The sequence below is a fragment of the Paracoccidioides lutzii genome (genome assembly GCF_000150705.2).
Source record: "Paracoccidioides lutzii Pb01 unplaced genomic scaffold supercont2.3, whole genome shotgun sequence".
Classification (NCBI taxonomy): Eukaryota; Fungi; Ascomycota; class Eurotiomycetes; order Onygenales; family Ajellomycetaceae; genus Paracoccidioides; species Paracoccidioides lutzii.
Window position 1 is genome coordinate 371157 of NW_015440949.1, and position 27585 is coordinate 398741.

Consider the following 27585-nt stretch of genomic DNA (forward strand, 5'->3'; position numbering starts at 1 on the left):
CTTAGTGAGTGTTAGGGTATTTAGTCACGTGATGAACGTCAAGTTTGAGGTTCAAGGCGACCAAACGAAGGGCTGGAACAATATAACAATAATAAAATACGGTGGAGATATATACAGTTATATTTGAGCTCAATTGGCGATATCTCTTGTTCTCGTCAATTGCAGGGATAACCAATTGACTCCTATATCCTCAGGGAGTTACCCTGCCAATCTCACCGGCTCCACCTATTACCATCCATCTACTCCACGATCCGCCCATGAATCGATAGCTATATACCACAATGTCGCAGACTGTTGGACGGGTAATTTCATTGCCTCCAAGTAAAAAACAAGACGCTCAGCAAATTCGCTAACCCATCTCCCACAGACTCGCCTCGCCTTCTCGCGAACATGGCACTATATAGACGTCGGCAGTGACCCACGCAGCCTAGGCCGCATCGCTTCTTCCATCGCCATATTCCTGATGGGCAAGCACAAGCCTATCTGGGACCCTTCGAATGACTGCGGTGACTACGTTGTTGCCGTCGGATGCCATGATCTCTACACAACTGGCAAAAAGCGGTTTCAGAAACTGTACTATACGCATAATACGCGGCCGGGGAGCCTGAAGTCGATGACGATGGATAAGATGTTTGAGAAGTGGGGGGGTGCGGAGGTGTTGAGGAAAGCGGTTAGAGGGATGTTGCCGAAGAATCGGTTGAGGGAAAAGAGGTTGGCTAGGTTGAAAGGTGAGTTTGTGCTTATGTTTGTGCTGGTTGTTGAACACCATTTTCGTTCGTGTGTGAGAGGTGTCTGGTGGTTATGGGGAGCAAGCGGCTAATAAGTTTAATATTAGCGTTTGAGGGCCATGCACATCCGTATAAGAAGAATATTCTGAAATTGGGCGGTAAGAGTGTGTTGGGGCCGCAGACCTCGATTGCGGATTCGCCGTTGGTTAAGGAGGCGTTTGCGAAAGAGAAGGGGGTGTCAGAGGAGAAGGCTCAAGCTTAATCTACCTGATTTAAATCTTGCTCTCCTTGAACTGTCATTATCATGTCATTGTTTTTCCCTATTTTTGTTTGCTTGCATACAGGGAGCATGAATTTGGGGCTGACTAGTTTTCTTTTAAGACTTGATGTACTGTACACTTCTAGCATGTATACAATTGACAAGGTGTAATTTATTTTTATTTATTTATTTATTATTTTTTGAAGATAATAACAATCGCTTGAATTCGTTCTCTTATCTCTTTAACTCATGCCACCTAGAGTGGACCACAAAGCCCATGGCTATGAATGCATCACAACTAAATCAAAATGGCAAAAAAGATAACATGACAGCTTACATAATTCCACCCCGGTCCATTCTATAAGCCACAATTGTGAAAAAGGAAATTCAACTAGAGTCTTACCCAGGTCTTTTATTTATAACTTCGGCGTCTCCCGACGTTCTCCTTCCCTGCGTGCAACTGTGCATTTGATGAGTCCATTCGGTCCGGACTGAGGCACGTAAACCTCTGCATCTTTGCCCGTGTTCTTGAGGCCCTTGTACCAGCTCAGATCTGCGAGAGGGTTAGCATCGGAACACTAGAAATATACATACATATATACATGTATAAAAGTTAAAAAAGATCAAACATACCCAGTTCGAAATAATGCTTATTGGGCAACGAATACTCCACACAGCTCAACAGCGGTTGCGCGTCCAAAATCTGTTCTGCCATCTTATACATAGAATTCTGCACGCTGGCGCTATTATCCTGCGCAAAGACACGTAGTGTTGTATCCCTAGCTACTTCCCAGGTTTCGTCAAATTTAGGCACAATAGCTTTCACATCCTCCAAGGAAGCAAATGGTGTCCACGTCCACTTGGCATCTACATCCGTGCTCAGGATCCGGTCCCATGTTTCAGGTAGAGTGGTGAACTCGTCTCGGATGAAGCCGTGAAATTGTGAGTTAGTGGATTTTAGAACGGAGAGACCTGCTATGGCGGAGGTGAGTGATATTCCCGTGCGTTTGGTGACAGTTGCGGAGACGTTGCGGGTTTCTGTCCCATCGCGGAGAAATGAGTGTTGATGCGGTTCGTCGTCGATGGTCATGCGGGTCCAGCGGTGCGTGATGATGTCGACGTGGGCGGTGTGGATGTGCTTGTATGTCTTGACGAAATGGGTGCCGAGGATGGAGGCGAAGAGTTCTGGTGGTGTGACGGGGTGTAGTTTGGCCATGATATATATTGTATTCTTCATTGAGTCCGTGGCGACGACGACGCTGTTGTCGGCCTGTGTGTAGCTGTTTTTCCAAATGTTGGCTTCTCATTCTTTTCATAGATACCAAGCCGATTGTCTAGATTGGGGCTTACGATGACTCGATTTCACCTTCGAGCAGTACGCAGACTGTCATCTCGACCACGGTGTGGACGCCAGTCACCTCATTACGATACACCTTGTAGACGCGGACATTGTCCTTGCCGTAGCGTGCGGCAGCTAATCGCGAGGCCATAGTTTGTGACGGTAAATGCGTTGACCAAGGCTAGGGAGATGAACGGGTTGAGACCAACATAAGTTGCTGCGGAGCTGACAAAATGGCTAAACAGTCCAACGAAAGAGCTTTGGGTTAAAATAAATAATATAAATGAGTGCAAGTGTAGGGAATTTTAGGAATGTATAAACATGTGAGAATCGCAGCAAGAACCAGGGCAGATGTAGTTATGGTAGTATGCTCAATGTTGAATTCACTAGAAGTTTCTCAATGACATCAATCAACAGGTCAAAGATATGGCGATATTAGCAAGACCACAAACCAAACATATTTGAAATATTAGTTATTTATTTGGGGAGGCAAGTCGTTTATAAATACTTCGTGCTCCGTCTAGTTATCACGATAACATCTAGTTTGCCTGGTTCGGCTGGGTCATTTGGGGTGGAGACAGTTTCGGTCGATGTGATCCGGAGTCACCAGAGAATAAGCGAATGAATGGAGAGAATCAAGATGGAGCTATGACCTCAAAGCCGGAGCTCAAGCGAGATTCCGGCAAAGATGCAAAGAAGCAGAGATGCCGGTGGCTTGACGATAACAGTTGTTGCATAAGTGTTGAGTGCAGTTTGAGACTCTAGTGAGACGGAGGCTTGAAATTGGTTGCGTTACGAGAGGGTTATACAACCGACCGGGGAGATGGAACTCGTGGACACCTGATGTTATAGAAGACTGAATTAAGCTTAAAGACTTTTATTTGAAATGTGTGTGTAGTTAACTAGTTATCAGCTATCACTGATTTTTGAAATGCAGTTAACCACTAATAATCCACCACCTTCCAGTTAATTCACTTTATTATTCAATAATTTTACAATTAAAATTCGCAATAACCGTGCAAAATATATAAAAATAAATAATAAACAACAAAAATATATTATATATTATTTTTATATTGAAAATATATATAAATTATATATTAAAGAATTATATTTATAATATATTAAAATATTATATTTTTATAACTATAAATTAAAATAATTATTATCTTCTCTTTTCTTTTTATTAAATTTTTATATATAATTTATTTTTTCATATATTTAAATTATTTCTTGAATTTATACAAATATGCTTTTTATATTTTTATTTAATATTTACTATTATATATATATATATTTTAATTTTATTATTATTTAGTTATATTTATATAATAATAGGAAAAAAAATAATATAATTATTAACTAGTTACTTTATATAAATATAAATTAATAATAATTAAATTATTTTTTATAATTATATTTATAAATTTATTAAAAATACTAAATATTATTAAAAATTTATAATTTATAATTTATTAACTAATTATAAAAATTAAATAAATTACTATTATATTATTTATAGAAAATAATTTAAATAAATATCTTTACTTAATATATAAAAAATAATTATTTTTATTATTATAAAATTATTTATATTTACTATTATAAGTTTTTAAATTATAATTTAATATTTAATTAAATAAAAATACTTGATTTTTTTTAATTTTGTTAGACTAAGCGCGTTGATGTCAAGATTAGATTTATCCCCGTCATGTGACACAGTCACGTGACTCTGTCTCATGTGATCTGGTGAATTGTTTATAATTAGGTCAGATTTTAACATTCTCTTTTCCCTTATCAAGTTTAGTATTTCATTATATAATAGTTAGCAACAGAGAGAATTTCTTTTTATGCAGCTTGCATTTGCTCTCTAAAACAATACTAAGCTTCTTTTCTATCTTTTTTACTCAGATTTTGATGAAAACTTGAGTATTCTAGTTGATTTAAAATCTGTTCATTGAGAATTCAACAATATATCAGATCAACTATTTAAGATAGTTGTTTAATTCAATAATTTTTTCTTTTTAGCTATTAAGAAGCTCAGATCATAATGATTACTGTAGATTCTCAACTTTTTGAAAAGAGTTAAAAGAACTGATAATATATTTTAATAAAATTAACTAATTAACTATATATCTCAATTGAGAAATTTGAAGATGCAATTTATTTAAGTAGTGATTTTATTTATAATGAGTTGACAGTGATCTTTGATAATATTTTTGACAATAAAAAAATATTAAAAAATATAATCACATGTTTGAAAATAAAATATAACAATATTATTAATTAAACTACTATTAATTAAAGTTAGATTGATGAGCTAATTACTGAATATAATAAACTTAGTCATATTTTAATTTGTATAATAGTCAGTAATCAAGTAGCAAGTCAAAATATTAATCTGTCTGAGATTATAAAAAAATCTATCAAGGTTGATAATTTAAAATATTTCACTGACAGAAAGAAAATAAAGTTTATATATTAATTCTATTGAAAATGAAGAATAAGCTCTAAGAGAATACTGATTACTACTCTATCAAATATATAAAAATTATATATATTAAGAACTGAACTGATAGAAATGCAACAGAGCATATAGTATTTCATATAAAAAAAATTCACTTTGATTGATATTAGACTACTAAGAAAATATTTGAATATCTCAAGTTAATATATAAGAATACCAACAAGCTATAAAATGTCAAAAGTGATTATAGTAAGCTTTTTATATGTAATGAGAATAACTATCATAAATTTATTATAAAATCTATACACTTGATTAATGAGGTTAAAATTGCTAAAAAAAACTATAAGATAGATATTAATAATAAATTTTTTTTTAATCTTCAGAGAATGATAATAGTGATCAATATAATAATTAATATATATATTAAATTTTAGAAAATCTATATTTAGATAATTTATACTTTTTAGATAATTAATATTATTCAGAAATCAAAAAATTTATAGAAAAATAGATTTAATATTTTAAAGCAAAATATTTTATAAATTTTCAATAATTAAATTTCTTTTAGCATTTTTATCTCAAAGTCTATCTCTATTATAAAAAAAGTCTTGAACTTTTATTTAAATATTTAGTACTATTACTACAAGGAAAAAGATTATATTGTCAGAAACTACTTTATAAAGCAGAAGTTTTAATAGATAATTACTAAGCTTATGATAAATAATATATTTGAGCTTATAGATTCAGAAAAAGAATGAGTTTAATAAAAGACTTTATCTCAAATAATTCAATAATATATGAAAGGTTTGATATGAAAAACTTGATTAAAAAAAATTAATATATTAATTAAGTTAGTTTATAATAAAATTATCACTTCTGTAAATTCTTTTACTAATACTAATATAAGTAATCTTAATTCTCTTGATATTTAATATATTATAGAATTGATAAGATTTTTCAATAAAAAATTTCAGAAACTTTTATTTAAATATTATATTAAAGAATATAATAATGTTTCTGATAAAGTAATAGATTATATAATAACTATAAATTTTTAAGTAAATAATCAAAAATTTTAGAATATTTCTCTATTAATAATAAATCTAAATTAAAACTTTATTATTCTGAGATAAAAGTTACTGATAGTACAGAATATATAACTTGATATTAAAATTAATATTTAGTTTAACTGTACTAAATTAATTAAAGACAGCTGACTTGCAAATCAGCATTCAGAAATATGAGTTTGCAATTCAGCGAATAAAATATTTAGAGTTTATCATCAGTACTAAGAGAATTAAAGCAAACTCAGAAAAAACTGTAGTTATTATAAAGTAATAGATTTTAATCATAGTTAAAAAATTTTAATTATTTCAAGAATTTAATAATTTTTATTAATAATTTATAAAGAAATATAGCTGAATTGTAAAATTATTATGTTAATTGATAAAAATGATTACTTCATTTAGTTGAATATTAATATAATGATGTAAAACAAACTTCATTCAAACTTCTTAATAGTATAAGATCACTAAACTGAGATTAATCAGTAATTGCAACTATCTAGCAACCAACCTTACAATTAATCTGTAAATATAAGAATTGTCTAGCAATAATACTAAGAAAAGAGATAATTATGCTAAGAAAAGAGTTATATAAATAGAGTTTTTCTCAAACTCATCTTTTAGAAATTATCTTAATATTTTATCAATATAGTTTATCTAACTAATATTTAAATATTTAATATACTTTTTCAATTATCAGAGTATCTGTTTATTCTGTAGTCTTACTTTGCTTTTTAATATACTCAAACAAGAGCTCAACTTCAATATCTTCTTTATTAATTTATTCAATTATAATTTTAACATTTATATTGATTTTATTATCAACTATTAATATCATAATCTTATATTCAAATTGATAATTAATTCAAATAATGATATTAAATAAAAACTATTGCAAATCAGATTTTCAATAAGTCATAATTATTGTTAAGAATCTAAAGGAACACCCCGCATAAAGCACCAAGGAACCATTGGGCAGGAACAAACCTAAAGAAAAGCTGACAAAGACTAGTGACAGAACAGCAGGACTTAGTTCCAGAGATCATGTGACTGATAGATTGGTATGACCAGTAGTTTATGATCTACCAGTGCTACCAGCACTATCAGTAGATTGGTAGAACTGATAGAACCATGTCTATCATAGCTACCAGATCTACCAGGGGATTTCATCATGTATATAAAGACACTCATTACTCTTAGAATCAAGGAAGCTTATCTTCTTGATCACAATCAATTTTATTTTCATTCTTATACTCTACTTTCCAATTATTCTACTTAGTTATAATCATAGTTTTGATTTCCTTTGAATACTCTTCTACCGTGTTCATATCTCTTACAGCTCATTAGAGATATAGACACCCGCCTTAGCTATTATCAATAATAGAGATCAATATTTCTATTATTCTATTCTAGTGGCAGCTGACCTTCCTACAGTTATCAAGTATGATAAGGCACCCTATCAACCCGACCTTAATTGATAAGGTGAAAGCTTGCTGTAACGAAGCCAAGTCCGGTTAACAATTATAATATGAAATTATAGAAAGTTATATATAAAATAAATTAAATATCTTTTATTTTTTCAGATAATATTGAATTATTGTATAATATCAAGATATAACTATTCAAAAAAGTCACTCAAAACAGTGATAAAATTGATAAAAATATTAATTTTGAATCTTTATTAATTTATAAGTTTTATATAATAATTATAATTTCTTTGATAATGAATATTTTGTTTTTGTCAAATCAATATCTTATTTACACTTAATTAAGTTATCTGATAGCAGTATATTAGTAGTAATATTCAATAGATAAAGAATTGTGATTTAAGAATAATACTTCAGATAGTCATATTAATAGTCTTTAGTTAGGATGAATATATTGAGCAAAGCTATACAGTTAATAACAGCAATTGAAGTTAATAAATTTAACAGAGTAAATATGATAAAAACATCAGATAATAAGTTGTATTCTATTACTAGAAGACTATTGATATAAAAGAGTTTGATATAAATTTAATTATTAATCAGTTATAGTATTATTATTAAAAGATAAAAATATATTTTTACAGTTCAGATATATAATTATTTTATATAATATAAATCAACTTCATTAATTTCTGAATATCTATATTCTTTATGACTAAGTTTAATTAATTTGAAGTTGTGAATTTATATTGATATTTATATTAATAACTTGATTTATATATATAATTTTATATATATAAATTACTCACTCTATTATACATCTATTATAATTCATTTGTTAAAATCAAATATCAATCAGACAATCTGTGAATAAATTTATTACTATTAATAAGATATTAGTTCTTGTATTTACTCAGCTATGATTGCATAGTTTGATATAATTTATATTGTTATTAAGTTTGTAATGTACATATAAAATTAATCAGATAATTATTCAATAAAAATAGATCATATAATCATCTATCTTCAATATACTTAAAATCTAATCATTCAATATAATAAATTAATTAAATTTATTAACTTTGATTATAATATTGAGATCAATATATATAAATAATTAAATATAGCTATTTCACTTATTAAAATAGTTAAAATATCAAATAATATCAGTTTTATTGATAATATAAATTATTGATCTATAATTAAATATTTTTTTAAACTATATAATATATTAATAAATTAAAAATTCTCTTATTAATTAATAATAACAATATTTACTATTAAAGCTGAACTTTTTATAATATTATATGCAAATTATAAAGCAGTTTGATAATAGTATTTCTTTGCTCAAATTCAATTTAACTAGTATTTATATTCTCTGTGATAACTGTTAAATCATAAACCTTCTCATCTACTCTAACTCAAAGCTAAATATATATCTTTAATATATTAATATTCATTATTATTAACTTAGAGAATGTGTTTAGTATAAACTTATTGATGTTAAATGAATGAGAACTAAAAGTATATTAGCAAATAAATTTATAAAGTTATTGAAGTTGTAAAAATATATATTATTCATATATCAACTTAACTTTATGAATGTTATTGATCTTATCACTTATTAGTAAATTTATTTTATTACTAGTTATTTAATTATTATACTTGTTTATTTTTTTTATTTTATATCTTTAACAGGTATTCATATCTTTTATTTATAGTTTATTTAAGTAATTTTTTTAGCTTCATGTCTTATAGTGCTCAACTATAGTTATATGTCACAAGCATCATATTACTTATACATTTCAGATCTCTGACCGCTAACTACAGCTATATGCCTTGCTTATGACTAAGCTCATATGTCATATTTAAAGCTTAATGTATTTTTCAAGTGAGTGCAGTATTCAAATGATCATAATATCAAAACTATCAAAGCTCAACTCATTAGATTTAATTCAAATTATCTCAATATTATAATACTCAATTAAATTAAATTAAATTATATATAATTGAAAATATTTTAATTTTATATATTTAATAATATTACAATTACTGTAATATTATAAAGTTCATCAGTGTGAAGCAGACACATATAGTAAGAACTCATAATATTGAGTAACTATAAGAGGTTGAACCCCTAGATTTGCTCTGGCTGGCTGACTCAGCCTAGCCATTGTTTGCATGTGTGCACGTGATCATGCTACGTGAGCTTGCTTAAGCTTGAGTTCTCATCTCATTCTTTTCTTCCCTTTCTCAAGCAATTTGTCCTTGTTATATAGGAGGACTAGCCTTTAGTTCTTAGAGCTTAACTCTTTACATTATGAATTGCTTCACTCCTTTCATTGATAAGCCACTGGAAGTCTTAATCCTGTATCACAAAGCTCAGCAAACGTGCTGACATATGATAGGCTATTGAGAGTCTTAAATCCTGCATCACAAAGTTCAGTGATAGCACTGGTATATGAATAGACTGAGTTAGCAATCATGCTAACAAATGAATGAGCAACATTGAAAATGTCTAGCTGAATGAGATAAAGTGACAGACTTGTACAACAAATACACAAATGAATCAACATGAAGCAATGAGCAGGGATGCTCTCAGCAGCTTTGAACAACAATAAATGACCTTTCTTCAACAGCAGGAACAGGTCCAGTGTGAGAACAGAGATTTAATAGCAGCTCAGCAAGCTGAAATAGCTAATCTATGACAAGCTTTGAACATCTCAACATCAATTCTCTCTCAATCAAATCTGCAATCACTCATTGCAGTCAGAAGATCAAAGACCAAGCTATCAGACTATGAGAAGTATGATGATTCTAATCTGGAGCACTATCCTCAGTGAGAGCTAAAGCTTCAATCAAAACTTAAGATTTATGGAAAAGCTTTAGGTAATAATGAGAAATGTGCTTGGTATGTGTACTTGAGACTGAAAGAAATGGCAGCAGCTTGAGTTTACTCCTGAATTGAGAATAATAAGAACAAGATCAACTTCACAGTAGAGAGCTTACTGAAGCAGACACACATGCTCTTTAGTGATTCTGCATGACAGGAAAAGGCTATACAAAAGCTCAACAATCTATGACAGAGTAGAAAAGCTCTTTTTGACTTTCTGTCTGAATTTAATCAGCTACTGCTAGAAGCTGGTGGTCACAGATGAGATGATCACATTAAAAAGAAGTATTTGAAATCCACTCTAAGCATGGAGCTGAGGGGAGGCATGATGGGTGTAAGAAAACTATCTCTTTATGAGAATTACTGCAAGGAGCTTATATTAGTTGATCATCAACTCTCTGAGCTTAAGACTTTAAGGCATTGATCTAAACATTGTGAGAGCAGATCTTCTTTGAATCATATGATATTTAATTTACACTCTCTACTTTGTCATGCTGTCCTTGACTGATGAAACTAGTCTCAAGCTTCCACTGATGATCTGATGAATCTCTCTCCTGGTGCTGTGACCTCAAGTGCCTGCCACATCAAATTGATAAATCAGACAGAGATTAATTGATGAAGAGAGCAAGGCCTGTGCCTGAGATGCAGAGCTGGAGATCATATGATTAAGAGCTGCTCATTCAAACCTCCCAGATGCCCTGCCACCTCCATGATAGCTAAGGTGATCTCCAAGCCAGTACTGAATGATGACAATATGAATATGAGTGAGGACTTGAGAAAAGAGTAGCTCCAACTAAAAGATACTGAAAGGAGTGAAATAAGAAGCTTATGAGAAAGCAATGAAGAAGATTTAAATCTAAGATGATATTCAAACCTTTCACTGTTGATGCTCTAGTAGATAATGCTTTTTCAACTAGAGTAATGATAGACAGTGAATGTAATGTCTATGGTCTTATTTCTCAATTCTACATTAACAAGCATAAGCTCCTGTGCATTGAAATTCCCTCTGTTAAAATGACTGGCTTTGAAGACTTCATGAGACTCTTCACAAGCATAGTGACTGACATTCAAATTGATATAGGCAGTCATGTAACTGAATGAGCCTTTCTCTACATGGTGAATAGGTTATATAATCATGATATATATCTAGATGACCCCTGACTGGCCCAGCAAAAGGCAACTGTGATCCCTCATTGAAGAATTGTGAGATTTGAAGAGAGTGGCATAGAGATAGAGCCTAGTTCAAATGCAAAAGCTGATGTGATTTCCATCTCTGCTATAAGCTTTTCTAGACTTGTGAGCACTTGAGAGAAGTGAAACATTGAGATTTTTACTGTCAGTTTGACCAACATTCAAAAAGCTCTAGAAGTGAAATCAAAGATTAACTCTAAAGAAAAGCTGTCTGAACATTATCATGAGTTTTTGAACATATTTGATAAGGAAGCTGCTGACACTCTACCCTCATTTTGTGGTCCAGGTAGAGATCATGGGATTGAACTGATTAAAAAGGCTGATGGTAGTGTAGAACAACCCCCTTGAGGCTCATTATATAATATGTCTCAAGAGGAACTACTGGCTTTGTGAAAGACTCTTACAGATTATCTAGATAAGAGTTTTATTAGAGTGAGCAACTCCCCTGCAGCCGCCCCTGTACTATTTGTGAAGAAGTCTGGGGGTGGGCTAAGATTCTGTATGAATTATTGAGCTTTTAACAAAATCACCTGAAAGAATCAATATCCTCTATCATTAATCAGTGAGACTTTACAGTGAATTGAACAGGCTAAATGATTCACTAAGCTGAACATTATTGCAGCTTTTCACAAGATTCAAATCACAGAAGGTGATGAGTGGATGACAGCCTTTAGAACCAGATACAGACTATTTGAGTGACTGATTACACTCTTTGATTTGACCAATGCTCTGAGCATATTTCAAAAATATATCAACTGGGCATTACATGGATATCTGAATGACTTCTGCTCAGCCTATTTAGATGACATCTTGATATTTTCCTCAAGAAGCTTATGAGAGCATCATGAGCATGTACAAAATGTGCTTATATACCTATAGGAAGCAGGCCTGCAGGCAGATATCAGAAAGAGTGAGTTCAAGATGAACAGCACAAAATATCTTGAATTCATCATTGAAGTGAGCAAGAGCATATGAATAGATTCAGAGAAGATTAAAGCTGTTTTGAAATGAGTGACACCTACTACTCTTAAAGATGTATGAGGATTTTTAGACTTTGCCAATTTCTATAGATGATTTATCAGGGATTTCTCAAAGATTATGATCCCACTGATGATTCTTACATGCAAGAATGTTCCTTTTTTGTGATAAACAAGGCTGAGAAAGCTTTTAAGTGTCTAAAATCAATATTTATCTCCACTCCAATCCTGCTTCAATTTGACCCTAATCATAAGACTATATTAGAAACAGACTTCTCAGATTACATCTCAGAAGAAGTGCTGCTACAATATGATGAGCAGAGCATTCTACACTCATGTGCCTTCTTCTCTCACAAGCATTCACCTGCAGAATGCAACTATGAGATTCATGATAAGAAGTTATTAGTGATAATTAAGTGTTTAAAGAAATGGAACACTGAGCTATGAAGTGTAAAGGAATTTAAGATCCTCACAGATCATAAGAATCTAGAATACTTCATGACTACATGCAGACTAAATGAAAGACAGCTATATTGAATGGATATTCTCTATCAATTCAACTTCAGAATTGATTACTAGCTAGGGAAGTTGAATGCTAAATCAGACACCCTATTGTGAAGAGAGCAGAACATGCTACAGAACACTGATGATGAGAGAATCAAGCAGAGACAAGCTCAACTACTTAAGTTTAATGTACTAGCACCTGGAATAGAATCAATAGTAGCTGCTGCCAGTGTAGAACCTGAGATGTCTCTTCAAGCTCAGTGAAATAAAACTCATAAAAATGACAAGATTCTGCAGTGTCTGAAGCAAACTCTTTGTGAGGAAAGATTCAGATTTTCTTCTGAACTCAGCATTAAGACCTCCATCTCTGAGTGCTCTTTAAATGAGAATAAGGAGCTTCTCTTTTGAGATTATAAGTGAGTGCCAGACTTCAAATCTCTTTGAACTAGGTTAGTGCATGAGGCTCATGACTCATCTCTTACTGGCCATCCTGGGTGAGAGCAAACAGCAGGAGTTCTAAGATGTGAGTTCTACTGGTCAGACTATGCCACTAATATGAGAAGAATGATCAAAAACTGTCATCTTTGCAGATCAAATATCACATGAAGAGATCAATGTCAGGGACTACTTAAGCCTCTCTTCATTCCTGAACACATATAGCAGGAGCTTTTCATGAACTTTATCATGAACTTATCAAGCTCTAAAGAATACATGAATATCATAATTATAATAGACAGACTGATCAAGAGAGTTATATTAAAAGCAGTTAAAAAAACTGATGTGAAGATAGTGACTAAAGTGTTTCTTCACAACATCATCTCTCAACATGGTATTCATAAGATAATAGTGTCAGATCAAGAGTTGGCTTTTACAAGCATGTTTTGAACTCAAGTGTGTGAGAAATTAGATATTAAGAGATGACTCTTCACAGTCTATCACTCAGAGACTGACAGAGCTACAAAGCAAATGAACCAGACTCTGAAAATCTACCTATGCAAGTACATTAGCTTTCAACAGAATGACTGGTGTGAATGACTCCCTCTAGCAGAGCTGACTATCAATAATAGAGATGCTGTCTTAATGGATATGAGCTAATTTTTTTTAACACATCTTTTCCATGTCTCCTCCATTGATATAGCTGATGCACTCCCTGTTGAAACATCACATAATCTCATTGAGTTTGCAGATGATTATATGAGAAAGGCTCATGAAGTGTTAAAGTGAGCTCAAGTAAAAATGATGAATGCTCAGCAATCTCAAGAGAAATATATGAATAGATAAAGAGACCCAGCTTCAAGCTTTCAACCTGGAGATAAGATCTGGTTGAGCTTAGAGAATATGAGAACTAATCACCTGTGCAAGAAGCTGGACATGAAATACAATCAATATACTATGCTAGAAAAGATAGAATTTCATACTTATCAACTGAACATCTCATCTGGCATTCACAATATCTTTAATGTAAAGCTCCTACATGCTGTGGCAATGGATCCCCTGTCTAGTCAGAGGCAAACTGACTGGCAGTCACTCACTATAGAGACCTTGAAAGGATCTGAGTTTGAGATTGAGGAAATTCAGAGTGAATGAACCTACTGGAGGAAAAAGCAATACCTCATTAAATGAGTAGATTAGGCTGAGCCTACATGGAATGACATGAGTTTCCTACAAGAAGTGAAGGCCTTGAATGCTTGAGAGGCCTTTCAGCAGGCAAAATTAGATATAAAGAGAGCTTTAAATAGTTGTAAAGACCTGCAACAAAGAGAGAGAAGGAGGGTATTATAAGAGGTTGAACCCCTAGATTTGCTCTAACTAGCTGACTCAGCCTAGTCATCATTTGCATGTGCACATGTGATTATGCTATGTGAGCTTGCTTAAGCTTGAGTTCTTATCTCATTCTTTTCTTCCCTTTCTCAAGCAATTCATTCTTGTTATATAGGAGGACTAGCCTCTAGTTCTTAGAGCTTAATCCTTTACATTAACTGACTATTCAACAAATATTGCAGACTTTATAAATGCTGCAGATAAAGTTAAAAAACTTTAAACTTTTTTATTAATTAAATTTTCTACTTATTATTGAATTTAATATCTAAATCTCTTGTATTTTACTTTTTTTATCTTATTCATATTAAATATTTCTGATATTACTTCTTTATAATAATGGTATTGATCATCTCATATTCACAAATTTTGATAATTTGATTAAAGTTTTTCACAAAGTTTTAAAATTAATTTTTTATTAAATTTTTGATTTTATTTATTTATGAATATAATTACTGAGAATTATTAAGTATTTAAAATACTTAGAATGTGATTGAATTGCTAGAGCTATTGTATGAAAAAGTAGAAGTTTATAATTGAATATTTAACTATTGAAAAATATAGTCAGATTAAAAAAGTACTATTTTAGCTATCTTGAAATTATTTTAAATAGTTTGAGATTTGAAGAATACAGTATATACTGCAGAATAAGTATCTAATAAATCTACTTTTTGAATAATATTAAATTCAAATTATATTTACTGCTGAACTAAATCCTCATATGCTCACTTTAAAGTTGAAAAAAATACTTATATTTAGTGACTGTAAAATATATGAAATATAAGATAATATATAAAAAGATATTATAATATTATTCTTATAGATTTAATTAAATTCTAAAGTAATATAACTATTATAATTATTCAAAATAAGAAAAATAGATCTGTTAACTCTGTAAAAATTTACTATTGAAATAAATATCTGTTGAAGTTATCTCAAATCTATTTTATCAGTAGTTTAGTCATTTAAAATAATATCTAGTATTAGTCTTTTAGAAAATCTTTAAATTACTTTTTCAATAAATTTTTGTTTTTGAAAATAATATAGAGATATAAAATTTATTTAAATATATTGATTAACTTAATTACAATTAGTTATTTATAATTTTTAAACTGTAGATATAATAGTATAGAATAGACAGACTCTGTTCAGCCTATTCAATAGTGTAAAATTACAGGTCAAGATGATTAGTAATTATAACTATTTAGATATTGATATAGCAATCAACCTCATAATTACTTTGTATATAAATAACATGTAAATGTGAAAAATAGTGCTAAAAAAAGAGTTATATAAACAGAGTTTTCTTTAAACTTATCTATTAATAATTATTTTAGTATTTTATCTAGATAACTTATTTGATTGATAATTAAATATTTATTTTATTTATATTTACATTGAAGTCTTAATATAATACTAAGATCAATAACTTTTCTTGCTCTTTTTAAAACAAATTTTTTAAATAAAAAATCTCTCAAAATTTTTATTTATTTTTATTTTAAATCTTTAAAAATATTATTAATATATCAGTAGTAGTTAAAAAATCTAACAGTTTGTGAAAATTGAACTGAGATATAATAACTTTGATGAGAAGAAATATGAAGTCAAGAGAGCTTTTATCAAAGAAAATATTTTTGAAAGCAATTAAGGAGAACTCAGAGCAAATATATCAAAAGATTATTAATTATATAAATAAAGTAAGAGAAACTCTAAATTAAATTAAAACAGAATGAGATAATTAAAGAAAGAAAATAAGTGAACTTAATCAATAAATGAATAACTTAATAGAAAAATAAAATATATTACAGCAAATAATAAAATTTTTATCCTTATAAATCAGACTGATAAATATTCAACAAACATAATAATCAGTCAAACTTAATAATTTAAAGTATCTCATTAATGAGAAAGAACTAGTATTTGAAAACTGACTTTCACAAATAAAATATAAGCTAACTATCAATATTGATCACTTTTTAACTGAAGAATGCTGAATTATATATATAAAAAACTGAATAAATAATAAAGTAATAAGATATCTGACTTTTAAAATGAGAGAAAATTATTCTGATAAGTTTAAAACTATAAAAAAAGTTTTTAAGTATCTGTAAAATATATATAAGAATATTAATAAGCTTGAAAATGTAAAAATGAAATACTAACAGCTGATAATAAGAAATTAGAATGACTATTATATCTTTATGATCAACTTTTTATATTTGACTATTAAAGCTTAAGTTTAGAAGAAAGATTATAAAGTAGATTTTTATTGCAAACTATTCTTTGATCTTTAATATATGATTACAGTGATTTATATCAGTTGCAGTATTTTTTATAAGATTCAAAAGATCTGCATCTAGACTACTTACTATCTTAAAAGTATATCTAATCAAAATAGCTAATAACTGATCAACTATTGAAGAAATTTAATAATTTGAGCTAACTGTGAAGATACTTTTATAAAACAGAGTAATTATGAATCAACTTCACTCATATTGATATAAATAACTAAAAATAAATTAAAAAATAAGAATTAAAAAAAGAATATAAAGTACTTTAACTACTAAAGCAAAGATCATATAGTATAGAATTGCTCATATAAATAAAAGACTGAACTGAAGAAAGTAAATATTAAAACTACTATTACTAATTCAAAAAAAGATTAAATCTAAGAGAAGCCTTCTTCTCAGATAAGATAATTGCACTAGAGACTTTGAATATAAATAAGCTGATAAATAAAAATTCTTTTATTATATATATCAAAGTAGCTTTTAATAAATATACTATTTTTACAAGATCACTAGTAGATTTTAAAGCAAATTATTATATTCTTATTAACTCAAGTTTTACATAAAAGTGTATTAAAGTATTGAGAATAATTTTTAAAGATATAAAAAAAAAAGTCATCAGGTTATAGGCTTTAATAATTAAATAGAAACTCTAATTATTAAAGTCATCTCTTTATATATATAAATAAATAATAAAAGGTTTCTAAATATATCAATATTAATAATAAATTTGAAAAGCACTGATATAATTTTAGAATAAGTTTGACAGATAAAATATGAAATATAATTATATATAAAAAATCAATATTTAGTTTAATTAAGTGTATGAATATCAGTAGATGAAATATTAGAGATATTATAGTCTAGTGATTTCATAAAAGATTTTAAAAAGATTAGTAATAAAGTTATAGTATTAATAAAATATAGATTATTATAATAAATTTATTGATAAAAAATTCAAATATAAAAATGATAAAAGAAATAAGCAACAAAAGATAATATTTATTGAAGATATTATCTTTCATCACTATAAAAAAAGTGAGAAGTTAAAGATATACATTTCAAGTCTCTATAATATAGACAAAATTATTGAGAAAAAAAATTATTGTTGAAGCAGAACTGAAGAATAAAGAGTTAATTAATAAGTAGTTATTAAAGAACTATAAAAAATTTTGATATATTTTCTTAAAAGCTGTCTCTAATAAATTATTATTTTTCTAAAAGAGAATAAATTATAAAATTGAGCTGAAAAAAAAAGTTGATTCAAATAAGACTATTGACCATGTATTATTATATTGAATAATTCTGAAAAAGCTTGAGATAGTCAAATAATATCTTGAAATTAATTTAAAAAAGAGATTTATTTCATCAGTTGCTTTCTTATTTGCATCTTCAATTCTTATAGCTCATACAGCAGGCAAACTGAAAGTTTTATATAAATTATTATCAGTTTAATATCATCTCAAAGAAGAACTGATACTCACTTCTTTTAATTGATAAGCTTATGAAGTAAATAAATAAAACTAAATTTTTTATCAAGTTGAACATTCATCAAGATTTTCATTAAATATATATGCACTCTGAGACTGAAAATCTGACTGTCTTTAGAATATATTATGAGATTTACAAATATATAATCATATTTTTTAGTTTAAATAATAAATTAATAATTTTTTAATACTTTATAAATATAATCTTCTTTGACTATTTAAATCAGTTTATGAATACTTTTGTAAATGATCTGCTTATCTATAGTAAAATCTTGAAAGAACATAAGTGTTAGAGAGTGAATGCAAGCTGCATAAGAAGGAAGCTCTCTGTGTTGCTAACAGTTATATAATGAAATACTAAGGTTGATGAGGAAAAAAAGGTGTCAGAGTCTGCTCAGATTATAAACAGCTCACATGGTCACATGACTGGATCATGGCTGATCCACTAGGTCCCATGTGGGGCGTGGTCATGTGATGGGGATAAACCTAGCCCTGGTGCCAAGCCTAACATCACTCTCTGATCTAGAAGTGAGCATGTCCTCATGCTGGAAGATCATCATCATCTTCATCTTTCAGATAGCTGCTCATCTCTCATGTTCTTACTCATTCATCTAGATGTTTCAGTGATCCAGCTTTAGTGGGGTTGGCCTCATGGAAATCTCATATTGTGTAGGGTGATTCCTTGAAGTCATGAGTGAGATATCATGAAAAATTCTCATCAAATCTTTTTCAGCATGCTCAATACTGCAGCTTGCCCTGGCTTATTTGACTGATCAGTATACAATCTATCTCTCATTCATTCTCCCTGTCTATTTCAATTGAGTCTGGTGGTCTGACAGTCTGGCCAGGTAGAGGGTCTCTGAGATTCTTACATAGCTTATCTGAGGAGAAGATTGAATGAATCTTCATCATTGCAGAGAGATTCAGTTTGTAGGCATTGTTCACCTTCTTTAGAATTTTGAAGAAGTCAGCATTCTGCTCTGTCAGTTTACAGCTTGATTAATTCATCTTGTATGATCTCAATGTTAGATAAACAAAATCTTCTACTACAAAGTCAGGCTCTTGATGATGTTTGTCAGTCTGCCTCTTCATCTGTTCCTGTGCTGTTCTTATATCTTTACTTGTCTGATTTCAGATCTCTCTCATTTAGTGAATGAAGCTTCTTGCTGATAGGCAATCCTGGAGCCCTTAAGTTGTAAATGTCACGCCGAAGAGTTTTGAACATTACTTGTAGTGATCGCGAGAAGATGGTATAGTGCTTATTTTTTATCCCAGATTTGAAAATCTCCTTCGACGGCTTCTGGACTAAAAAGTCCTTGGCAGACTGATAGATAAATGAAATGGTACGTTCTCGAAGGGTTAGGAAAGAACCATAAAGCTCAATGAGTTCTCCCAGAGACTCATTAGGGAGACTGTCAGGCAGCTCGATGAAAGATTCGAGTTCGTCCAATAGAAGAGGCCGATACACAACTGAGAGAACAGCTAGTATGCGATTACAAAGTGTAGCATCCTCTGAATTGCTGATCTGGTCCAACATCCGCCTGTATAGGTGATCTAGTTCTGGGGGAAACGCACGCAATTTCGAGATAGTGTGATGTCGTCTGACTTTTAGGCTTGCGAGCTCTTGACAAACCAAGGCAACCCAGAGAAAGGTATTGTTCGCATTTGAGGATAAGTAACACTGGACAGCTTCCCGTGTATCCTTGCCATAGTTCTTTTTCTTCTCCAGTTCTTCAACCATATGCTCGATATATATAGCAACGGCTGCGGAAATGGACTTTCCATTCAACTCAAGAGACAGTCTTACTTCCTCTCTCGCGGTACTAAGGTGGTCCTCAATGCTCAGCCAGTTGCGACTGGATACTATCCACTTGACATTTGAATGCGCTGTCGACGTATGGACGATCCAGTCAAGAAGCAACACCAGGTTTGTATTACACTCGTCGAGAGCATCAATAATCAGGAAGTTGTTTGTGTTTTTCAAGACTTGGTCCCCTAGGATATTTGTAAAGATACAAGACAAGGCAATCCAGACATTCACACCTTCAAATACATCTTTACCTCGATGATCATACTCCTTCCGCACGTGCGCTATGAGCGATGGCCGCTGCGTGGCAACCTGGTAGATAAGGCCACGAAGAATAGCTGTGGCGTTGTTGGTACTTGAGTCGGTGGCCTGGCAAAAGAAGAAGGACAAAAGACTTGTTTTAGTGATATACTTCTTCAGCTCGTCAATAATACCGCAAAGTAGCATTGTTTTACCCTTGCCGGGATCGCCTTTGATCCAGAGAAGCTGACTCTCCTGATTGTCACGCCATTGCTGGAAGTCGGGATTCTTGAGGATCCAGATGTATGAGTCTTTCAGCAGGCCACCCTTACTCTGCTGTATACGCGTCTTGTCGTCATTAAGGTCGGTCGCCCATAAGTCCTTAAGGCACTGGCGATCCTTCTCATTCATAGCATATGGTGAACTTGGGATTCTTAGCCAAGTTCTGTAGACTACATTGGACAGAAAACCAAATATCTGATATCCGATGCCCACCTGATCAGCTCGCCACACAGCCTCACGAATCCAATATCATTGGCGGAATTGAACTTGACCATATCAGTATGGTTGGCGTGGATGCTGATCGGAATATAGCCTTCAAGAGTAGCTGACTCCTTGGAAACAACTTTTCCAACCCCAGGCAGTGGCAACTCTTCAAAGAAACACGTGACCTCGAGACACCTGCCACCCTGTCGTAGTTCTCAGATCATTGACCAGAAGTCAACCTGGATGGCTTCAAGAAGCTGATTATCTGTTTCCAAGACTTTCAACAGTGACTTGTTGCTGGATTTCAAAAGGCCGAGAGCCCCAGCCGGAATCTTTGACCAATCTGCTATCCAGGATCCCTTATGAGGGGTGCCCATGAAGACAATGCCTTCAGTGCAATCAAATATACCCCGGGGGTGAGCTTCTCGGTTATTTCGTGAGAACAGAATGGCCTTATTGCATACAAGACCACCCAAGCTGTGGGCGACAAAAATAAGGGCACGAGATGGCGCATTGCGACGTTTTTCCGGTCAGATCATGGAGGAGGTTTGTAGCATGATCAGTCAATCGATTTGACCCTGCAACTGGCTTTCGCACTATGTATGCGTCGTAGCCATAAGTGAGTATCCTGGCCCTGCTAAGCTCTGTTGGAAGGAGCGCCTTTTGGCCAAGGTGTGGATTGCCCACGGGCGGTCCAGGTGCTATCTCGATTCCCAGTCAGGCCATGGACGAAGCAGATATCGACTATGGCGTCAGAGCACACTCATGCAACACTTTGACTTCCGTCCGGAAAGGAAATGGGAGCAGGAGAGCTCCCGGATGGATAATTAGAGTAATCTGCTGGATTTGTTTCCGGCGTATTGGAGGAGGTCAGAGCCTTGAAGAACATTTTGAAATCCCGCATCATTCAAAGATTGCGTAAGTGGAAAGGTTCTAAAGGGTGAATGTTAAAATTACTGATAAGATTCGCATGCTGGGGCAGCCACCTGGTAATGAAAGTTGACTTCCGTAGTGAGAGTGGCCTCAAGAGAATACAAGTGGGGGGTCAGCTGAATGGAGACCAACCAATTGTCGTGCTGAGCTGCCAAGCAAAAGGATTCAGTCAGGCTGAGCCATGTAAGTTGTCAAAACGTAGAGTCCACAACCCCCCAATGTTCCATTTCCGCCCAGCCAGGGGCAAATAACAGAATTGTCAAGCTGACAAAATGGTCTTTCTTGCTGTTTTTCTGATGGCAACTGTCAACACATATACTCGCGGTTTTGATGGGTCAATGCTTGGACGCTGGATGCACGGTGGCCTATACTGCTGGCTGTTCCTCACTGGTGCTAACATTTATTTCGACCATTGTCTGTGCTAAATGTATGCGGCGACTCGGCCCTGATGACACGAAAACTAGCCTTATTCTGTTTGTCGATATGATATTCGGCGCCATATGCTGCATGGTCCTGGTATCTTTGATATCTACTTTTGCTTATAAGAGGGAGCAGAACGCTTTGCTTTTCCGTCGGCCTTGGGGGCATCTGATATTAATCGGCTGCATTCTGTTGGCGACCATCATATTGACCTGTGCCACCATTCGGGAAACCCGTGGCCTACGTTCACTTCACGGTCCTAACTCTAAAGGTAACTTTCCAGGACTGTTCCGTGGATGGATAAGTTTATGGGCGCTTTCTGCAGGTTGCCAGGTCACGTTCTATGCATTACTGCTCTGCCTCAACCGCCCTGTGCGGCAGGAGCAAACTGGCACTTTCTCAATATCCTGTTCCGGCTTGGATCAACGTTCGCCGTCTGCCCTCGAGAACCTTCGTGTGCAAAAAGCCGTACATTTTCATGGCAAAGAGTCCGGGAGCACCACGGATGTGGACTCTACGCATAGCTCGAACGAACGACACGGCCCTTTTGAACAGTGGGAGGTTGATTGCAAGATCCCGGAAACACTGAGCTCGCTCCAGGGGCCGATGTCACACCCATCCAAGGTCCGTTCTCCCGCATCGGAGAACCATACTCTATTCTGGCCTGATACTACACCTCCTATAACCCCGCCAACGCTGGGGTTTTCAGCTGCAGCACCACAGACAACAGGTCGAATCATCAGTATGCAAACGCTGCCTCGGATCAGAGATAACGGTTCCACATGTTTGAGTAGGCCGTTTTCTCGCTCTAGGTTTCCTTTGGAGAATAACATTATTCGGGGACAGGATGAAAAGGACGGTGAGAACGAAAGGGATGTACATGAATCATTTTCTGGACAGTCGATACCGCCTTTTGTATTGCAAGCGGGTCTTCGAAGAAGTTTACTTGATTACGAGAATTGGACTACGGTGAGTGAGCATTTCACCACGAACTTGAATGCTTTGTACCACCACAACAGTTTAATATTTGAATGTTATACGTTTAACGTTATCTCCAAGTAGACGGGACATCAGATATACCACATGAGCTACACGCCGCATTTCATTAAGCAGAAAAATGACATCCTGCCGATTTGTTTGCTGCATTCATCCTGTCTATTTTTGGGCGACGGGGATCCTGTTGGATCTGGAAATATTGCCTACAGAAGAGAATCTGTGTGAAGAGAGCATTATTCTTTAACTCCGGTCAAGTAGTCCTAAATACAAGAAATCGCCAGAACAATGGCAGCCTGCGCCGCCTCCTTCAGAATATCCATACTACTCATTTGAATCATTTCCCGCGTTCATCAGTCCGTACAAGAAAGAGCGTCCGTGCTAATAACTATTTTGAAGAAGATTGCTGTGGCGTGATTGTTTTCATCACCCGCACCCCCAGTATTCCTCTCAGGCCCTCCCTCTTCTACCACGAGACCCGCTTTCTGCAAGTTGTCTGCAAATCCGCCCAGCTTTCCGGCACGAGAAGGAAAGAACTTAAAGGAACCGTCAAGGTGGAAATGAGCACTGCCAAACACGAGTCCCTGTGGCGGTTAAAAGCGCTACTGTAATGACATCCTTTGAGTCATTTCTGTCTTTACTCGACCTGTGTGCCCGCGCACCCCTGCAAGTCCCCCAGCTAAATCCACTATTTTGAGGTTGGCACACTGAGACACATCATGAAAACAAAAAAAAAAAAAAGAGAGGGGAAAAAAAAGAGGCACCCTGCTGAATGTGAGCTTGTTTTATCCGAGGATCCTATAGAATTATTAGCTATCACTAGCGAAAAGCGGCAGGGCAACATACAGCTTTTTCTATCATGTTGCATCACTGTCCACTGAGTCTAACCACTCAGCCCCATCTGCATTCATCGAAATAACATCTCCGAGGTTAACAGAACCACTATATTGAAGTACTCTCTGCGCTGTAGCATGGGAGTCCCCTTGCAGCGACGCGGTTCATCTTTGCAGGTGGATTGCTTCTCAAAAAACCAGAGCTTTGTAAATGGAGATGACTCTCAGTACATATATATATATCAGAGAAATATCACAGAAAATTGTGGTTTATTCAGTCCTTTGACGGAAGAGAAAGAATTTAGCGCAGCGGAGTGTTGGTTGCTTATATAGGCGTGCTTGTGTAACAGATCCTCTGCCCAAAAGACTTCGGGTCATGCCGTAGGAAGCCATTCCATTCTCCAGTAAGCGTATTCAACGGTAAGCGCCGCCTTTTAAACTGTTTCCACCACTGCCAAGCTTGCATGAATTGGCGACAGCGGTTTGGAGAAGAGATTCTATCCCCGACTGGCTACAAGGCCATTTTAACGTCATTTTTCTGCCAAATTGTCAATTGGTTGGCTTCGACCTTCGGTCATCAATTGGGGTCAAATCCGGGCGGTAGAACAGGGCGCCTAAATGGTGCTGAGCTCTGGCTAAAACGGCTTGGCAGAAATTACTATTTCTAGCTTCGTCTCATCAGGAACCCCTAACAGAAAGAAGAACAACAAAACTTTCAGTCCTTCAAAGGTACGATTGGCAGGTGATTTAAGAATCTTGTTTTTGACATGACTGCTAAATTGTCTCTTGCTTATCTTTATGTGCGGTCTTCATTCTCCAGAAGCCGATCTTGTCTGTCTTTACGTTCTGCTGTACCGCACTATTCGCAACAGTTTAATGGAGCTCAGAAAATGATGTTCTCTCAACTAATGTCTCCCCTCACATTTCCAAGCTCTGGGTTTGACTTGACTGATGCCTCTGAAAATATTGAGGAAGAAACCCTTCCGACATATAAGGCAGAAAAGTATTACCCAGCTCAAATAGGTGAAATTTTCAATGACAGATATCAAATTGTTGGGAAACTAGGATATGGAGTGACATCAACTGTATGGCTCTGTCGTGATCTACAGTGCGTACATTCATTTATCATGTTGTTACAGCTCAGAATAAGTCTAATAGCTAACTTCACTTTTGCTAACTAGTGAGCCTCGACATGTTGTACTGAAGTTTTGTGTTTCCTCCTCCAAGCCAAACCATGAGATTAGAATCTACAGTCATCTCAATTCTGTTCAATCTCAATCTGGCCATCCCGGCAAAAATCTCTTTCGACAACTATATGACTCATTTGAAGTGATTGGCCCAGATGGCACTCATGTGTGCCTTGTTCAACAACCATTGGGATTGAGTTTGGAACAGATGCTTGACCTTCGGCCTACCAGGACTCTGACTATACAACTTTTGAAACCTCCATTACGACAAATCCTGGGGGGGCTTGACTTCCTACATTCAGCCAACATTGTGCATACAGATCTCCAATCCAGAAACATGCTCCTTGAGATTGATGATGCTAATGTGTTCTCAGTATTTGAAGAGGCTGAGTTGAAACACCCCGCACCAAGAAAGATCCTTGATGATCGCATCATTTACAAGAGCCGGCGGATTCCCCGCACACGGTGCCTTCCTATTATAACAGATTTTGGGCGAGGCCAGGTTCAATGATGAAGATCACAGAGGACAAGATATTATGCCAGATGTCTACAGGGCACCAGAGGTTATTCTCAAGATGAATTGGGACAATAAAGTTGATATTTGGAGCATTGCTATGGTGGTAAGTGACAATTACCTTTTGTTATATTTTGACAGGCTTAGTTGACATGTCTTCAATTATTATTTGGTCAGTTTTGGGACCTTGTAGCTGGGCGTACCCTCTTCCAAGCCAAGAATGATCAGCGACTTCTGGATGATACACTCCACCTTGCAGAGATGGTTGCTATCATGGTACCTCCTCCTAGGGAGTTCCTGGAACGAAGTGAGATGAGTTCTATATGGTGGGATAAGAATGGTATGTGAATACATGTTCAAATCTACAGAGTGGGGGACCTTGTATTTTCTGCTAACGTTGACAAAACATTCAAGGTCAATGGAGAGGTTTTGCACCCATCCCTGACATCTCCCTTGAAAGACTTGCAGACGATCTCGAGGGAGATAACAAAAAGGGATTTCTGGAGTTTCTTCAAAGGATTCTATGCTGGATGCCTGAGGAAAGGCCGACTGCGGAAGAGCTGGTATTTGACCCCTGGTTGATGGAGGGGCTTAATTTAAGGAAAACTACCTAGCGCAAGAAAACTCTCTTTTCGGGCAGAAGTCAGATCTCGTCCTCGAAAATGAGAAAGCCCGATTTTTCAGCCGTTCAATCTACGATTAGGTGATGATGACGATATAACTTCTTCTCACCTCTAACAACTGGCAGATGTGAGCCATCCCTCATGTACTCACGAAGCAGTGTGTCGGCTAATTTTGTTTCTTTCGGCCCATATGTCTTCTTTGTTCAGCATGACTGCCTATATGTATGAAGTATGGTAGCAATTCTGAGAGAAATTTAAAAGAGTTCTAATTTGTTCCCCTATCCACGGATTGGCGAAAACAGGCAAATACCCGGTCCCTGTTACAAAACTACGATTGGAATCTAGTGCTGTAGACAAAGCACTGCTACCTAATAACTCTTTATATAGCCAGTGAAATCTCGACGACATGGTCCACAGGTCTCTGGGTCAGGAAAGAGACACCCTGGGCAGAACCTGTGTCCGCACAGGCGGGTTTTCCACTCTGAAGGATGGTATAGCATATTGGACATTGACACCGATGCTCCAGCTCGCTGACCTCAGCCTCAAGCTTGCAGATCTCCTTGTTTTTCCCAATCAGCTCTTCCCAGTGCTTGATTTCTAGCTCAGTGTCCCACTTCTTCAGGCGCTGCACTTCTTGTAGGTCCCTGATCTTCGCGGACCCTGCTTCAAATACGGTGTGAATTTTTTGTTTTGCTGTCGCCTTTCCTAATATCAGCAAAGGGCAAGTCCAGCTCTGATGGGAGCTTGCCAGAACTGCTTTCAAGTTGTGTATTTCGCATTTCAGCGGCTGTGATTTTGTGGATGCAGAGGAATTGAGGATCGCCGGGCCATCAAACAGAACCTCATAATCTTGGAGGCTATTGTCCATAAGGCGTCTCTTTCTCCGTAGCTTTCGCGGCGGGGATCGAGGTGCGTCCGTCTCTGCATCCGTATCATCGTTAATGGCAATGGTGCTGCGGGGTTCAGCTTCGGTAGAAGCCATGGCTCTGAACGCGCTCGTTACTTTGGGTGACCTTGGGCCATGCAAACAGACCCCTCGGTGAGTTTCTTGCGGTGGTGGATGGAGAGTGGAAATGGAATTTAAAGAAAGATGGAGTCGGGGGG

General features: G+C 34.4%; 7 protein-coding genes across 7 annotated transcripts; 4 read left to right on the forward strand and 3 right to left on the reverse strand.

Annotated features, from left to right (window-relative positions):
* Positions 1–281: 281 nt before the first annotated feature.
* On the forward strand, positions 282–990 carry PAAG_01436 (mitochondrial 54S ribosomal protein YmL23; the record flags this gene model as incomplete). The annotated part of the gene is made up of 3 exons (XM_002796382.2): positions 282–302; positions 368–728; positions 836–990. The coding sequence occupies 3 exons, from the start codon at positions 282–284 to the stop codon at positions 988–990; spliced, it is 537 nt and encodes a 178-aa protein (XP_002796428.1).
* A 413-nt stretch (positions 991–1403) lies between these two features.
* On the reverse strand, positions 1404–2477 carry PAAG_01437 (uricase; the record flags this gene model as incomplete). The annotated part of the gene is made up of 3 exons (XM_002796383.2): positions 1404–1540; positions 1621–2267; positions 2338–2477. 3 exons carry the CDS (start codon positions 2475–2477, stop codon positions 1404–1406), a joined length of 924 nt encoding a protein of 307 aa, XP_002796429.1.
* A 17085-nt stretch (positions 2478–19562) lies between these two features.
* Positions 19563–21049, reverse strand: PAAG_01438 (hypothetical protein; the record flags this gene model as incomplete). Its single annotated transcript, XM_015844347.1, has 2 exons — positions 19563–20937; positions 20988–21049. 2 exons carry the CDS (start codon positions 21047–21049, stop codon positions 19563–19565), a joined length of 1437 nt encoding a protein of 478 aa, XP_015701255.1.
* A 653-nt stretch (positions 21050–21702) lies between these two features.
* Positions 21703–23935, forward strand: PAAG_01439 (hypothetical protein; the record flags this gene model as incomplete). The annotated part of the gene is made up of 4 exons (XM_015844348.1): positions 21703–21896; positions 22376–23300; positions 23394–23546; positions 23609–23935. The coding sequence occupies 4 exons, from the start codon at positions 21703–21705 to the stop codon at positions 23933–23935; spliced, it is 1599 nt and encodes a 532-aa protein (XP_015701256.1).
* A 1112-nt stretch (positions 23936–25047) lies between these two features.
* Positions 25048–25855, forward strand: PAAG_11274 (hypothetical protein; the record flags this gene model as incomplete). Its single annotated transcript, XM_015846949.1, has 2 exons — positions 25048–25265; positions 25339–25855. 2 exons carry the CDS (start codon positions 25048–25050, stop codon positions 25853–25855), a joined length of 735 nt encoding a protein of 244 aa, XP_015703371.1.
* A 25-nt stretch (positions 25856–25880) lies between these two features.
* Positions 25881–26472, forward strand: PAAG_11275 (hypothetical protein; the record flags this gene model as incomplete). The annotated part of the gene is made up of 3 exons (XM_002796386.2): positions 25881–25964; positions 26036–26198; positions 26273–26472. The coding sequence occupies 3 exons, from the start codon at positions 25881–25883 to the stop codon at positions 26470–26472; spliced, it is 447 nt and encodes a 148-aa protein (XP_002796432.2).
* Positions 26473–26860: 388 nt separating this feature from the next.
* Positions 26861–27463, reverse strand: PAAG_01441 (hypothetical protein; the record flags this gene model as incomplete). The annotated part of the gene is made up of 1 exon (XM_002796387.1): positions 26861–27463. The coding sequence occupies one exon, from the start codon at positions 27461–27463 to the stop codon at positions 26861–26863; it is 603 nt and encodes a 200-aa protein (XP_002796433.1).
* Between the last annotated feature and the right edge of the window lie 122 nt (positions 27464–27585).